At 33.9% G+C, this 16,655-nt stretch overlaps 2 protein-coding genes across 3 annotated transcripts; both read left to right on the top strand.

Annotated features, from left to right (window-relative positions):
* Nucleotides 1–4,724: 4,724 nt before the first annotated feature.
* LOC123711190 (tissue alpha-L-fucosidase-like) lies at nucleotides 4,725–9,701 on the top strand. The gene is made up of 7 exons (XM_045663641.1): nucleotides 4,725–6,301; nucleotides 6,790–7,043; nucleotides 7,158–7,296; nucleotides 7,383–7,849; nucleotides 8,054–8,194; nucleotides 8,612–8,970; nucleotides 9,583–9,701. Exons 2-7 carry the CDS (start codon nucleotides 6,800–6,802, stop codon nucleotides 9,673–9,675), a joined length of 1,443 nt encoding a protein of 480 aa, XP_045519597.1. The 5' UTR covers nucleotides 4,725–6,301; nucleotides 6,790–6,799; the 3' UTR covers nucleotides 9,676–9,701.
* Nucleotides 9,702–13,424: 3,723 nt separating this feature from the next.
* LOC123711369 (tissue alpha-L-fucosidase-like) lies at nucleotides 13,425–16,655 on the top strand. 2 transcript variants are annotated; one of them, XM_045663925.1, is made up of 7 exons: nucleotides 13,425–13,476; nucleotides 13,554–13,807; nucleotides 13,945–14,083; nucleotides 14,170–14,636; nucleotides 14,854–14,994; nucleotides 15,433–15,788; nucleotides 16,538–16,655. In XM_045663925.1, coding segments are annotated over exons 1-7 (1,476 nt in total). In that variant the 5' UTR covers nucleotides 13,425–13,474; the 3' UTR covers nucleotide 16,655. The 2 variants fall into 2 exon arrangements, with proteins under 2 accessions (XP_045519881.1, XP_045519882.1); XM_045663926.1 differs by lacking the exon at nucleotides 13,425–13,476 and having other exon boundaries at nucleotides 13,515–13,807.

Below are 16,655 nucleotides of genomic sequence, written 5' to 3'. Positions count from 1 at the left end.
TTAATTATTACTACTTCGTAATTATATAATTATATTAGTGAACATTTATTTTACTTCAGGACACGAAAATGGACAAATTGGTCGATAATGATACACTGCCTAATGACTTTTCAAGACTTGACTCTCAATGTAAAGTTACTACTTTACGTGACTTACAAAAGATACGTCAAGTATTACTTGCCCAGAAGATGGTTATATTAAAAGAAAAAGAATTTTTATCGAGTGTTCCTGAAATTACAAATTCAACGTCTATAATTAATTCCCATATTTTACCTCGTGTCCATGCAGCTCCTGTACCCACTAGTTCTGATCAGGAATTAGCTCAGTGTGAAACTTTCGCTATCAGTAACTCCCAAAAAGAATAATTAGATTTAATCTTTACCGATTTTGAAATGGTTGGAAGTTGTATAGAAAACATTGAAAATCAAGATATTAATAATTTACCGTGTATGAATATGATAAATAACCAGTTAATTATGAGCGATAATAATTGTGATTTGATGAATATTTCTACTAGTGAACTAATAAACATTTCTTCAAATAATTTGATACCGACAGAAAATAATTCCAGAGCTATCTATCAGCCTGAACCTCCTGTGGACGTATCTCTTAACGAAATGAATAAGAAATTAAACATAACTTTAAGGCCAACACCAGATGTAGATACTTGCAACGTAGCAGAAAAACATAATTCTCAATTTGATGGAATTGCCATAACCTGTCCAATATCCGATGAGAACTTTAACGATAATTTAATTTCAGTGGATCAGAGCAATATAACAGTTCCTGCCAACGAGCATACAATTTCAACCCTATCAGCAAACCACATAAGAAATAATAAGAATGAACCTGAACATCATGGAGATCTAGCAACAAACAAGAAAAGGAGGAGCACAGTTAATAAAGATACGAGGAAATTGAAAAGAATTATCAATCGTGATTTAAGAATGAAGGGAGAGGAATACCTATATAAACGAGAAAAAAAAGAAAACAATAAAAAAAGCAAAATACACCATGATGTCTTTAAGCCAGCCAGATCCATGAAACCGGCGTGTGAATCAACATTTTGCAGGAAATCAAAATTAAGGAATTGTAATAACATAGATCAAGACAAAAGGAAAAACTTATTCGAATTTTTTTGGAAAACTATGTCTTGGGAGCAACGAAGGCTTTTTATATGCTCTCATGTGACAACTTATGATAAAAAACAAGTAAAAAATCCTGATTCCAAAAGATCCAAAAGCCTTGCGTACTTTCTCACGATTGGCAACGAACGTCATCAGGTGTGTAAAAAAATGTTATTAAATACATTGGGTATTAAAGAATGGTTCGTCCGATACTGGTTGAAAATAACAGACTGTGCTATGCCACCGCCTTCTGTGATTTCTCAGAATGTAGAATGCTCCAATTTTACTATGTACAATTTGTCAACACGTGAGGCTTGCTGCTACTGGTTCGATGAATCAAATGGTTCCCTTGAAGCTTCCGTTTTCGCATCGTGCATTGTGGATCAACTACAGAAAATTTTAAATAGAAAATTACTACCGGTGATATTGTATTCCGATGGCTGCTGTGCACAAAATCGAAATTCCATCTTAAGCAATGCTCTTCTGCGTTTATCCATCGATAAAAATGTTATAATAACTCAAAAATTCTTAGAAAAAGGTCACACGCAGATAGAATGCGATTCTGTGCACAGTGCCATCGAATGTAGATTAAAGGGAAAAGAAATTTACCTTCCTTCACAGTATGCGAACATAACAAAGACAGCAAGAGATAACCCAATGCCATATGAGTCTCGATTTTTAGAATTCTCTTTTTTACCAATTTTAGTAAGGATTTAATTTACAAAACCATTCGTCCGGGCAGAAAATTCGGAGATCCCACTGTTACTGATTTAAGGGTATTAAAATATAAGCCAGATGGAACTATTTGGTATAGCTTAAACTTTGACGAACCTTTGCAGCCGTTGCCTCAGCCTCCAATGAAAATTACTAATATAAAACCTTTAGAAGAGCTGCCGAAATTATTTTCTAAAAGATTGCCAATTTCCCAAAGAAAATACAAAGATCTTCAAGATTTAAAGGCAGTGATACCTTCGAACTGCCACTCATATTATGATGAGTTACCTTACAAAAATTAAATATCTTTTCATTATTAGATCTATAAACATTTTGTATTATTTTTAGAAGTAGGTTCAGTATTCGAAGTATTGTTATACTCATTTTTTGTTTTTGTTTTAACTTTGAGTTTATTTGTCAAAACCAAAAGTTGTTTTTGAGAGTTTAGAATTATTAGGAGTAATGGATTTTTTTTCTAAATTACAAAGCAAACCACCTCTGGTTTCCATTACTTTTAACTTAGATATTTTTTTTGATCTCAGTAGGTCAAACAATACAGTCAGTGAGTTCCTATAATATATATAAGATTTTGATAAAAAGCTAATTTAGCAATCCTTTTTTTATTGTATTAAAGTTAATAATTAGTTATATAAAACTGTTTTCGAAAAAAGTTTTATTGCGATAGTTTTGTATAGAAATAATTTTGTTATAAGCTTAAACTGATTAAATATAAAAGGTATAAACACTGCGTAAGTCTTTATTTTCTTAGAATAAAACTGCTTAAGTCTTATAATTTACTGAAGAAGACGATATTTAGTTTATTTGTTTAATAGTTATCATGCTTAACTAAATATAATATATTAAATTTTTTATCATGCATGTATTATTCAAAATGTTAAAGTAATACAGTTTTTTGTCTCTCCTGAAAACTAAGCAAATCTGACTTATGCGGTCTCTCTGACTCTTGAAATGAGAGCCATCTAGTTTTATTGACCTAAAACGCACTTTTTGATATAAATAAAAATGATTTAAACGCTTAATTTCTATTTATAACTAAATATAATACTGCAATATTAATTAAATATAATGTGAAAATTATCCAATATAAATAACAGTAAAATAGTTTTCAGAGGCAGGCAAACTTCACAAACAACAAATCTTGCAACTAATCAATAAACTGGATCCGAAATCGCAGCCGGATAGGACGCAGAATCAAGTTGTCAAACTGTGTTGTGCAGTATGAACTAAAATTATTTAATACCAACTACAAATTGCTTGATCGATCGCAGGTTGGATCCGTTGTTTTATTAAAGCATTTCAAATGGAATGGTCTCGTGAGAAAACCTTGAAATTAGTCGGATTACTTCAAGTAAATGCAGTGCTTTGGAATCCTAGCAATTGTGAAACTAGGCGCGAGAAACAAAAGCGCAAACAAGAGCTTCGTTCGATTGCAAATGTATTTAGAATATCGGTATTCGACATTACAAAGAAAATACAGCATTTGAGAACTCAATATAACAGAGAATTAGCTCGAGAGACTCTAGCCCGTTCTCAAGATCCAAATGATAGATACGTTACAAATTGGTATGCCTATGATTACTTACACTTTTTAAAGGACTCAAATAAGCCATACAGACTTGTTCATTCGGTAAGTTGTATTCCTATAAAAAATATATTCAAAACAAATTACTTACTGTCACGGCACTGTATACAATTGGCCTAAATCGTAATTAAGTTTAGGTAATTAGTAATGGTTTGTAATTTAATAGTTTACTTAAGATATATGCTATTGCTCAATTTAGGAATGTGACATTTGAAACACAACTTTATCTCCTATTACTTTTCAGGATATTTATACATTTAACAATACATCAACTAATAATCCAATATCACCTGATGAGACCAAAAATGATGCCTTATCACCACCACCTAAAATAGCAAGAACTGATAAGATATTGGATTCCGATTTAGTTTACTCATCAACAGCAAAGAGAGATGAATTTTCAGTATTTGGTGAATACATTGCAAATGAACTGCGTTCACTAAAATGTGAAAGAAGCCTATTACTTGCAAAAAAAAGAATACAAGATATAATATTTGATGTTAAAATGAATATGCTAAGTGAATTCAGTCTGAAACCTACCAATGTCTTCACAACGGCCATTTCTCAAGCTGAGCCAGTGCGGAATGAAAAATTATTGTATACTGTACCTGTTATAAACAATAATGAAGCATTACCAACATCTCAAGCACCTCCAACATCGGCAATTAATGAGATTATTATTAATGGGACCTGCCACTATTCAACATTCAAAGTTGATGAACAATAGCAATATCCACTTCCCAATGTGGAAGTGGATAAACCTGAAGCATATGATATGAGACATTAAGTTATTGTCCTCTTATAGAGATATAATCTCAAGTGATTTGTGAACTTGTCCTAAATTTCTTAGGTACACAAATAACTTGTATTTTAGAAGAAAAATGTAATTCATAACTTGTGTAAATTAATTCTAAATGTAAATAGATATTTGTATGCAAGATCCAGTATTATAGACAGTATTATAAACTTACACCCATATTCATAAAAAAATCAGTATAATTGCACAATCTTAATTAAAGTACTCTTTTTTGAAACATTGTATTAATGTTGTGATATTTAGACAGGTGAGCACTTTAGTTCAAACTCTACAATTACACTGATTTAGTTCTGTAAAGTGATGTGAATATAATTGTACTTAGGACTATGTATTTATTTAATTAGCTTGCCTTTTAATTACCAAGTAATTAATAATTTATAATACAATGGCAATAAATAAATAAAAATCTCATTATACTGAGGATATAATGTTACTCAAACAATTAATGATAGTACTAGGAATATTTTAGTTTTTTTGTTCTACTCCCCTGCTATTGTATCCAGGTACTTTTTTTAATCTTATTATTTAGAATATTTACTACTATTTAATCATTTCATTGTTGAACCGTTCCAGGCACGGTCTGTGGTTTGTTAACATGTCCTATAGGCCGGTTATGGTTTACTGTCATCTGTGTTTGTTGCTCCAGGTCTTGTCTGGACGGTGCGAATACATAAGCACATGTAGTATTGCTGGTACATGTTGGACTGTCTTAATTTTAAATCTATGCAGGTAATGTGCAAAGGCTCTGTGCTCTGTAAGAATTTGGGCTATCTGGGGTGTGAAACGCTTCGTTTTTATTAACTTGTGCAGCTCTAACATTTCTGATGAACATTTTTGTAGTTCAGCTATTTCACCTCCCATTCCGTACTTCGAACGTCTTTTGCCTTATCTGCCGTTTAATATATGCGGCGTATTCAGGTGTTCTCAGTTTTTCTGCCGCTTCTTTACTAACGTGTCCGCCCTCTCGTTCCCCGGCGTACCAACTAGCGTAAAGGCGCTGGAGAGGTGTCTATCAGTTCCGCTATTGTGGTACTCTTCTACGCTCCGGCCGGCTTGGTCATCTGGGGCTGAGAGATCGTCCACTCAAATTTGACCTAGAGTCACTTTATGTTTTTTACGTCACGCTTATTTTTATTTACGTGGTAAGTCGCAATTCGCAGCGCGGTCAATTCTGCTTGAAGAACTGTGTCGTTTTTCTGCCATCATCTTTATAATTATTCCGCCTTCCTTCTTTATAATACCGCCCTCCGGTATTTCCGCACTGACCTTATGGACCAAAGCAATCTCAAATATAAAGGGAATATACTTGGAATGTAATTGTATCATTTGTGAATCTATGATTTTCACAAGAAAAAAATATACTTTAAAGGTGGAGCGTATTCAGAATAAATTTACGAGATACATGTATATGAGGTGCTATGAAGTATCCCATTTTACCCAGTTATGTATCCAATTGTGGGTATGGTAGTGTACAACAAGCTAGACTTGAAGGACCTTACTATCACTTTATATATTTTAAGGTTCTTTAGAGGTAAAAAATATAATGCGGAAATGTTGGAGAGACTGGGGCTGCGTGTGCCAAATAATCGGCGTGTTAATAGGTCGCAATCGCTTGCCACGCGTAAAAATTTACTTAGAGAAGTACCGTTTACGCGGGTCTATAATTGCATATGAGACGGATATTTAGTTGCATACAGGCTTGATTCATAAGAATTGGATTATTAATAATATCTACATATTAAGGTACCTACTGTAAAAATTGTAAATAAGGAAATAATTAAATTCCTTTTTTGAATTTTAGCCAATCAGAGCTGTTTTAGTGTTTTTCTACTCTTTTTCTGGATTCCTTGTCATATTTTCAAATTTTTATGAAAATAATATGGCATTGATATCCTATGAAACCATTCAGTTAAGATAGTTGTGATGTGGCGAACGTGCCTTATCACTAGTTATTTGTTAGTATGATTTAAATAAACCACGGATTGTTGCCCAGTATCAAGTGAAGTCTCAACTACTAAACAACCTATTGAATCTTGAACGGTATGTTATTTATTTTATCTTTTATTTATAACGGTCTACCAATTCTATAAATATAATATTAATTTAGTAGTTAGTTAATTTAGTAAATTAGTAGTTTTCAAATTGTAATATTAATTCTTATTATTTTTAATCGCCATTAATAGATCGTGGATGACATAACAAATCATTTGCAGTACCTAAAATCCTGATAATATATTTTAGGGTCATTGTGTATAACGGTAAATAAAATAAATAGATCCTGAAAATACTTATTATTTATACATAATATTTTATAGTGCCATCTAGTGCAAGAACTAAAATATTGTTATCATTAAACCTTTTCCTAAAATGTATTGGCTATTGACATTAAACTGGCAAAATTTGAAATATCAGTTATCACTGGTTCAATGACATTTTCGAGTTGTAAAAAATGTAAACAAACAAATCGTTTTGAAGATAAGTTTTTCTGTGGTATTCGGTGTTTTTCACACAAACTCTTTTAATTTCAGGGTGTTAAAAATGTTACTTTTATGGTTATGGTGTATAAATATAGTAATAGCTTCAATAAATGGTTTTACTAATAAGCAAAATGTAACTGAACCTTTTAAATTAAACATAAAACGTTATTGGCCTGATTGGGAAGATCTCGATACACGTCCACTACCAGAGTGGTATGATAGAGCTAAAATTGGAATATTTTTACATTGGGGAGTGTTCTCAGTCCCAAGTTTTGGGTCAGAATGGTTTTGGAGTAACTGGGTTGGTAAGTCCAAAACACTAAGTATTATTTATTACTACTCGTAATTAATTAATATGATACACTACACCAGACTTTATATTGCATTAAAATAAATTGACAATTTATATTAATTTATAGGAGGAAACCAAAAGTATATAGATTTCATGAATAAAAATTATCCACCTGGTTTTACATATCAAGAATTTGCACCTATGTTTAAAGCTGAATTTTTTGATCCTGATGAATGGGCTACACTATTCAAGAGAGCTGGAGCTAAGTGAGTAGAGAAGTCATTTGAGATAGTAACGCTATGTCAAATTGTTATAATTCCATACAATTGAACTATATTGTTTGTGCTTTTAGATACATTGTTTTAACCAGTAAACACCATGAAGGTTTTACACTTTTTCCTTCAAAACGGTCATTCAGTTGGAATTCCGTTGAAGTTGGTCCTAAACAAGATCTAGTCGGTGAAATTGCTAAATCAGTTAGAAGACAAGGAATGAAATTTGGTGTATACCACTCATTATATGAATGGTATAATCCCATTTACTTGGAAGACAAGCGGTCATTGTTTTTAAATAAAAGTTATCCAACAACAAAACTGTGGCCTGATATAAAACAACTGGTCAATGATTACCGGCCGTCAGTGTTGTGGTCTGATGGCGATTGGGAGGCATTTGATGCTTATTGGAATTCCACTGACCTTTTGGCGTGGTTGTATAATGATAGTCCTGTGAAAGATGAGATTGTAGTCAATGATCGTTGGGGGATTGGGATCCCATGTCATCATGGAGATTTTTATAACTGCGCTGACAGGTATAATCCAGGTAAAATAATCTTTACTTACAAAAGGCTGAAACTTTATAATATCTGTAAAGCTCTATATGATTATGATCAAGAGTGCTCTACAAGACTTACTTAGGAGTCTTGTGTATGGAGGTGTTTTAAGTGTTTTTTTTTAAATTTGAATATTAAGTCTGTATTAAGGCGCCTTTTTCGTTTATAAATGAAAGGTTTAAATGTTTATACAGGAACTCTCCAACCTCATAAGTGGGAGAATGCATTCACGGTGGACTCAAAATCGTGGGGCTACAGACGAAACATGAACTTGTCCGAAATACTCAGTGACAAACAGTTACTCAAAGAAATCGTTTCCACTGTCAGCTGTGGAGGTACTATAATAATAATATTTTAAGATATTTTAATTCTGTTTATTATTTTAAACAAAAGTACTGCGTTAGTGTTATTGTGTCCTTGATTCTTCTCTCTTGATGTTTCTTCGTTACCTACTAGTTTTACATAATCTAATTATATTATGTTACTCATTTTATAAACAATCTATTTCACTTGTTTCTTACAAAGATTCAATATAATACTTCTAGTATGCTACAGTTCTGTATATTTTCGCGAAAGCTCGTTAATTTGAAACATTTTTATGGTGGTGAGCAGACATTTAAGTCTGTAGCATTCGAAACACTGTAAGTATTGTTAGATTAAAAAAAGTTATGTAATAGATTTTATTGTTTTTAAATATCAATTAACAGTTAAGCTGTTGGTTAAGTTATTAATACAGTTAAATGCAATTCTAGGCAACGCTCTTATCAACGTCGGTCCAACAAAGGAAGGCACGATTACGCCAATATTCCAAGAGCGTCTCTTGGCTCTTGGTGATTGGCTTCAAATAAACGGCGAAGCTATTTACGATACTTCACCATGGATACATCAGAACGATAGCCTTAACAATGATGTCTGGTACACGTGCACAAAACAACAGTATGACGGGGTTAATCCCACATCTAAACCAAAGGTGGAAGATGTGATGGCGATTTACGCGACCTTTTTCGAGTGGCCTAAAGATGATGTACTCTGTATAAGGGATATCGTCATTTATCTACATCGTCATAGCACTTTGCGTGTTACCTTGTTGGGAAGTGATAGGACATTGAAGGTGAGTACTAAGATTATGTGACCTAGGAATGAATCTTTGATAATTGAGATATCTTAGTTATTTGTTATAGGATCTTAATATTTTTCTTTTTTTGACATTTGATTTTTTTTATGCTGGTTTACTCGCGATGGTATTTATTCTGTAAGACTAAGTCTTGAACTCAGGCTAGAGACCCATTCTTAAACATTTAATGACGATTGCAATACGGCATATTAGTGATCTCCTTCAGACTGCATTAACAGAATTTAAATTTGATACTAATAACTATCACGTGATAACTAAATCACGAAAGGAGTCATGTAAACAAAAACAAAGGCTATTGTAAGAAGATGACGCATTTTATCGTAAAGCAGATAGTAGAAATAAATTGATTTCAAATGAAAACATGCCATTGTCCTTTGAGAGTCACTTTAAAAGTAACTCCTTTATTCAGAATAAAGAGATATGTCTAGCTGCACTGATTTTACAACTACACTGTTTTTTTAGGAAACGAAAGATTTACTTAAAATAGTACGATTAGACTTTTTTAAATTATGAAATAACTGCATGAAATAAATTTATATGTAATAATAACAGCAAGTGTAAATACTTTTATACGTATTTCTGTTCCAGTGGAAGATAGCATATGGCGTGACATACATCGAGTTACCCAAGGAGTCTGTTAAGTCCAACGTTGGATGGTCACTTAAATTTTGTAATATTTAATCATTAAATATGTTTCGAATAAACTATGTTGCGTTTTCCTTTCGGTATAGTACCAATAGTGCGCTCGTGATAGGTTTTGTTTAAAAATCTTTAGCTGGTGTCATGGAATGTTAGGCCCTGTTAAGTAAATGTAGTAGAAACTACTTTTAATGGCGCTAAAATCTTTTCGGTCTGGTATTATGTATCTGCTGCATGATATTTTTTTTAATAAGCAATCACCTTATTACCTAGGTCTCACCTGTGGTGGGCGCATAGGTTGCCCTTCGCATCCTAGTGGGCAAACTGTACGCTCAGTAACTCAAAAAAATACGCAGTTCTAAATTGATCCTGGAACAGAAGTAACAAACTATCCAAAGCGCCCTCTTCCACACTTATGGCAAGTGTCTTCTTATGGACGTCACAAATGTTATTCATGATTATGAATTATGACATGATTGTCGTCCATTTGAAGACTTCGGAACCGGCCTTGCTCTTTCTTGAGATATTGTCCACCTCTCTTCGGGAACTCGAGCTTTCTGGTCTCTTGCCAAAGCTGTCCAAGTTCTGTCAGCCCTCCATTCCACCACTACACAGGAGGGTGACTCACCGGCCCTTATCGAGAAGAAAAAGGCCGATTTTTTAGGCTCTCTGCATCGAACCAGGGCCGGGCCGACCCCCGGCAGCGCCTGTGTGCGAAACCCATGAAGCGCCTATTTTTAAGATTTTTTAAAGTTTCAATGTATTTATTATTTGTTAATTTTGAGCGAAAGATAAATGTTCTTTAGTTTAATATAATTACTTAAATAATAATTACTAACTGCTTACTTACTTTGTTAATGATGTTATCTCTGTTTTTAAGATCAGATTTATGACAATTTTAATAAATATAAATATTTCTATAATTCTTGCACAATATTCATAAGCCCAGTCGTGTGATGATTGATTTTGGCAGCGTCGTTTATTATTTAATTTAAACTATGACTAGCGCACGGTATTGAAAAAGCAGTGGGATCTAGATCCAGCAATCTTTTATTGATGACCATTATTATTACCGTGCATATTTGATCCCTTATCATAAGCCTTATCCCCTTAAGTTGTGTATGTCCAAATTAATTTCGTTTAGTTTTATTAGATGTTGTAACCCAGCGCCAGTTGTAAATGGGTATAATTAGACAGAAAGCTAAAAAATCCTCTCATATTTCCAACTTTACAGCTTTTTATTATCATACTAATTTGCTCTACGTGTGAAACGCTAGGAGTATTGAAAAACACTTATTAATTCGACATAAATTTAAAATATGTGATTACCGAGTATAAAAATTAATTAAATTAAATTTATATCAAAGTATATTATTGAAAATCATATGACGAAGTATAAACACACTCAAAACACCTCACGGGCCAGCGCGGCGGCCGTTCTTTTGATTCGCTGCAACTTGCCTTGAGACTTTACAATAAATGCATTATATATTTTGTTATTTACAAGGCATATGTTGCGCCTATTGCACCTATTTTCTTATGGATACTCTTTTTTTTAGGGAGCAAACGGGCAGGAGGCTCACCTGATGTTAAGTGATACCGCCGCCCCCGTAAGAAATGGTACGCTTTTTTCTTGAAGGACCCTAGTCGAAATACTTCAGTGGGCAGCAGGTTCCACATTCGAACACATGTTCCACAAAAATTGCCTTTAAACAGGGTCGGGGATAGGACGCAGCCTTCTGGCACCCCAGCATGCCCGTTTGCATCCTGTAACATAAAAAAAACAATTCATAATTTTCGCCCCGTTTCGTGTGAGAAGCCTAAGGGGCTCCAATATATTCGGGACGACAGTATTATCATCATCTGGAATTTGTATGTTTGGATTGGTTAGTTTGGTTTTGTATTGGAGGAATTCTCGGCAGCTATTATATTAGTAGCACAAATTGTCTCCTCATTTGGAATACTTCGTAGATAATCCCATCAATAGCTACCTAATCTGACTTGTTAGACGGAGATTGCACTACCTATACAAGCCAAATTCAGAACTCAAGTCGAGTTTGGTGAGTATAATTTTGTGATATATTATTATCTATACCTATTAAAAAATATTTGGTTTTTAGGACCAACGACCTAAGGGTTGAGAGTTGCCAAAACAAGGTCAACTGCTATACATTATGCATGTCTTACTAACATTCATATTCATAAAAATCTGTGTAATTACTATCTTAACAAAACTAGTCTCTTCTCTCTTTTTTTCAAAATGTACAATACAACTGCACATTTGCACTGATTTAGTCATTATGAATATGCTGTTAATAATAATTGTGATGTGAATATAATTGTTTTGTATTCTGCATATCAGTGATATGTTGCAACTTAGCAACATTCATTGCTATGCGGATGACAGCACTGGGGATACTTTTTACACGGGTCGGGCAGGTATTTCTCGTTGTCTCGGCTGTTGTCAATGAGTACCGGAACAAACTTGTGTCTGAAGTCTAATCTCTACTACGTGGAGTCTCGGCCTGGGGTAGACTAAACCTAGTCCAATTTAAGACCAAGAAGACACAAGTTTGCGCATTTTCCGCGATAAAAACACCCTTTGTCGCTAATCCTCTTTTCGAAAACACTCTTCTTGAAGTCACAGCCAGCATCGGAATACTTGGCGTTGACGTATCGAACGACGTTCAGTTTCGCGGTCCTTTGGAGGGAAAGGCTAAATTAGCCTCCAAAAAACTTGATGCGCTCAGCAAGGCGAGACGGTACTTCACTCCGGGCCAGCGCTTCCTTCCACTTGACCATACCAACGAAGAGTGGTTCGAATCGTCGATGACCAATCCCTCTCCGAGCGGCTCGATCCTTTGGCGTAGAGATATGGGATCACTCTGCATCTTCTACCGCATTTACCATGGAGACTGTTCAGAGGAGTTGTTCGGATTAATACCTGCAGCTGAATTTTATCATCGGACGACGAGGTAGAATACAAAATTCCACCCGTATCACCTCGACGTCCGACGTTCCACGACTGAGCGTTTTTCAAGGCAATTTTTGCCGCGCACCACCGCTATGTGGAACCAGCTGCCCACTCAAGTATTTCCGAACCAATTCGACTTTGGGTCCTTCAAGAAAATAGCGTACAAATTCTTAAAAGGCCGGCAACGCACTCGCGAGCCCTCTGGCATTGAGTGTCCATGGGCGGCGGTATCACTTAACATCAGCCCGAGCCTTCTGCCCGTTTATCCCCTCTTTTATAAAATATATATATATATATAATTAATTATGTGTGTGATAAATGCACATCGTATAATACCTTGCCTTTAAAGAATCTTATAAATTACAATCCTATGGCAACAAATTAAATTTCTTCGCCCTATACTGAACTAATGATCTTTATGTGACGAATTTTCCTTATCACTGGTTAGTAGGATTTAAAGAAATGACGGAGTTATTGTTGACCAGTATCAAATTAAGTTTCAACTCCTAAATAACCTATTGGAACTAGAACGGTATGTTATTTATTTCCTATTTAATTTTTAATCGTCATTAAAAGATCGTGGATGACATAAAGTTGAAACAAATCATTTAAATGTATTTACGTAAAACCCTAATAATATATTTAAGGGTCTTTGTGTAAAACGGTAATTTAAATAATTAGATTCTGAAAATACTTATTAATTAATAATAATATTTTTGTAATATAAATATTTTATAGTGCCATCTAGGGCAAGAACCAAAAGAACAAATTATCTTGAGACTGTTTCGTATATGTGTCAATGACAACATTTGCTAAATTTCAACTATCAGTTATCACTGGTTCAACGACATTTTCGAGTTGTAAAAAATGTAAACAAACAAATCATTTTTAAGATAAGTTTTTCTGTGGTATTTGGTGTTTTTCACACAAACTGTTTTAATTTCAGGCTGTTAAAAATGTTACTATTATGGTTATGGTGTATAAATATAGTAATAGCTTCAATAAATGGTTATAATGACAAGCAAAATGTAACTGAACCTTTTAAATTAAACATAAAACGTTATTGGCCTGATTGGGAAGATCTCGATACACGTCCACTACCAGAGTGGTATGATAGAGCTAAAATTGGAATATTTTTACATTGGGGAGTGTTCTCAGTCCCAAGTTTTGGGTCAGAATGGTTTTGGAGTAACTGGGTTGGTAAGTCCAAAACACTAAGTATTATTTATTACTACTCGCAATTATATTGAATATGACTCTATTTCTTAAGTGTATGATACACTACACCAGACTTTATATTGCATTAAAATAAATTGACAATTTATATTAATTTATAGGAGGAAACCAAAAGTATATAGATTTCATGAATAAAAATTATCCACCTGGTTTTACATATCAAGAATTTGCACCTATGTTTAAAGCTGAATTTTTTGATCCTGATGAATGGGCTACACTATTCAAGAGAGCTGGAGCTAAGTGAGTAGAGAAGTCATTTGAGATAGTAACGCTATGTCAAATTGTTATAATTCCATACAATTGAACTATATTGTTTGTGCTTTTAGATACATTGTTTTAACCAGTAAACACCATGAAGGTTTTACACTTTTTCCTTCAAAACGGTCATTCAGTTGGAATTCCGTTGAAGTTGGTCCTAAACAAGATCTAGTCGGTGAAATTGCTAAATCAGTTAGAAGACAAGGAATGAAATTTGGTGTATACCACTCATTATATGAATGGTATAATCCCATTTACTTGGAAGACAAGCGGTCATTGTTTTTAAATAAAAGTTATCCAACAACAAAACTGTGGCCTGATATAAAACAACTGGTCAATGATTACCGGCCGTCAGTGTTGTGGTCTGATGGCGATTGGGAGGCATTTGATGCTTATTGGAATTCCACTGACCTTTTGGCGTGGTTGTATAATGATAGTCCTGTGAAAGATGAGATTGTAGTCAATGATCGTTGGGGGATTGGGATCCCATGTCATCATGGAGATTTTTATAACTGCGCTGACAGGTATAATCCAGGTAAAATAATCTTTACTTACCCAACTTAATAACTTTATACTGAAACTTTATAATATCTGTAAAGCTCTATATGATTATGATCAAGAGTGCTCTACAAGACTTACTTAGGAGTCTTGTGTATGGAGGTGTTTTAAGTGTTTTTTTTTAAATTTGAATATTAAGTCTGTATTAAGGCACCTTTTTCGTTTATAAATGAAAGGTTTAAATGTTTATACAGGAACTCTCCAACCTCATAAGTGGGAGAATGCATTCACGGTGGACTCAAAATCGTGGGGCTACAGACGAAACATGAACTTGTCCGAAATACTCAGTGACAAACAGTTACTCAAAGAAATCGTTTCCACTGTCAGCTGTGGAGGTACTATAATAATAGACATATATATACATAAATTTTTATGTATGTCACATGCCATTGAAGTCTTTTTTTATTATTTTAAAAGAAGTATTGCGTTAGTGTTATTGTGTCCTAATACCTTGCTCTCTTGCTGTTTCTTCGTTAATAGTTTTACTTAATGATTGATGTTTATTGCTTTAACTGATGGTTTTGGACAAGTTTATATTATATTAGCAATTTTATAAGAGCAGTAACTGTTAAATAAAGATTCAATATAACAACTTCTAGTGTGGTATATATATTCGAAAAACGCGTAAATTTGTAAAAAAAAAATTCGGTTGTGACATTAGTCTTATAATAAAATAAAAATATAATATCATTTAAATGTTTATATTGTTTTTAAATATCAATTAACTCTTAAGCTGTTGGGTAAGTTATTAATACAGTTAAATGCAATTCTAGGCAACGCTCTTATCAACGTCGGACCAACAAAGGAAGGCACGATAGCGCCAATATTCCAAGAGCGTCTCTTGGCTCTTGGTGATTGGCTTCAAATAAACGGCGAAGCAATTTACGATACTTCACCATGGATACATCAGAACGATAGCCTTAACAATGATGTCTGGTACACGTGCACAAAACAACAGTATGACGGGGTTAATCCCACATCTAAACCAAAGGTGGAAGATGTGATGGCGATTTACGCGACCTTTTTCGAGTGGCCTCAAGATGATAACCTCTGTATTAAGGATGTCGTTAGTTATCTACGTCGAGGCAGTTTGCGAGTTACCTTGTTGGAAAGTGATAAGTCATTGGACGTGAGTACTAAGATTGTGTGACCTAAAAGTTAATCTGTGATAATTGAAGTAGTTACTTTAGTTGTTTATTTATTATTGTATCTAGCGATTCTAAAACCTACCATTGTTGGCAATCAGTCCTTCTGAACCACACATTAGATTTTTAATTCTTTTGCATGATAGTTTACTTGCTCTATGTCTGAAACTCGGGATAAAGAGACGCATACTTACCCATATTATTAGGCATAAAAATTTCAAGATATACACAAAGTCGACGATTGTAACACGTCATATCAGTGATACCTTTCGATCTGTGTTAACAGAGTTTTAATTGATACTACATAACTAAATCAAAGACACACATGATTGCGTTACGGATTCATGAAAACAAAAACATAGGCCACTGTTCGAATGGTGACGCATCGTGATATAGATAGTAGAAATCAAATTGATTTCAATTAAAACCATACTATTGCCGTTTGTTAAAAGACCTTTATTCATACATGTATTTGACTGCAGTGTCGACAGCTAGTGGTCATTTTTAATCGAAGGGTAAATTTATTTTGATAGAAAGAGACGGCTTAGTTACAGTACAGCGGTCAGACTTTTTATAAACTAACTAACGAACATGACAATTTTAGCTAATCACCATTAAAGTGCATATCTATCAATTGACTGCGTTTAGCCCTGTAGGGTTATCATCGTCTCTATGTTTTTGTGTAACGACATACTACAAGTGCATATACATTATTTAAATATTCCTGTTTCAGTGGGAGGTGGCATTTGGCGTATTATGCATCAAGTTACCCAACAAGGCGTCTGTTAAGTCAACCGTCGGTTGGTCGCTAAAATTTTCTAAACAATCTATAAATAAATATTTAGAATAAC

This window comes from Pieris brassicae, chromosome 6 (assembly GCF_905147105.1).
Source record: "Pieris brassicae chromosome 6, ilPieBrab1.1, whole genome shotgun sequence".
Taxonomy (NCBI): Eukaryota; Metazoa; Arthropoda; class Insecta; order Lepidoptera; family Pieridae; genus Pieris; species Pieris brassicae.
This window is presented reverse-complemented; position numbering and strand designations above follow the sequence as displayed.

Coding starts and splice junctions, on each gene's coding strand:
- LOC123711190 (XM_045663641.1), top strand. CDS start 6,800: ATGTTACTTTTATGGTTATGGTGTATAAATATAGTAATAGCTTCAATA. Junction 7,297..7,382: donor TTCAAGAGAGCTGGAGCTAA/GTGAGTAGAGAA, acceptor TTGTGCTTTTAG/ATACATTGTTTTAACCAGTA. Junction 7,850..8,053: donor CGCTGACAGGTATAATCCAG/GTAAAATAATCT, acceptor ATGTTTATACAG/GAACTCTCCAACCTCATAAG.
- LOC123711369 (XM_045663925.1), top strand. Junction 14,637..14,853: donor CGCTGACAGGTATAATCCAG/GTAAAATAATCT, acceptor ATGTTTATACAG/GAACTCTCCAACCTCATAAG. Junction 15,789..16,537: donor AAAGTGATAAGTCATTGGAC/GTGAGTACTAAG, acceptor TTCCTGTTTCAG/TGGGAGGTGGCATTTGGCGT.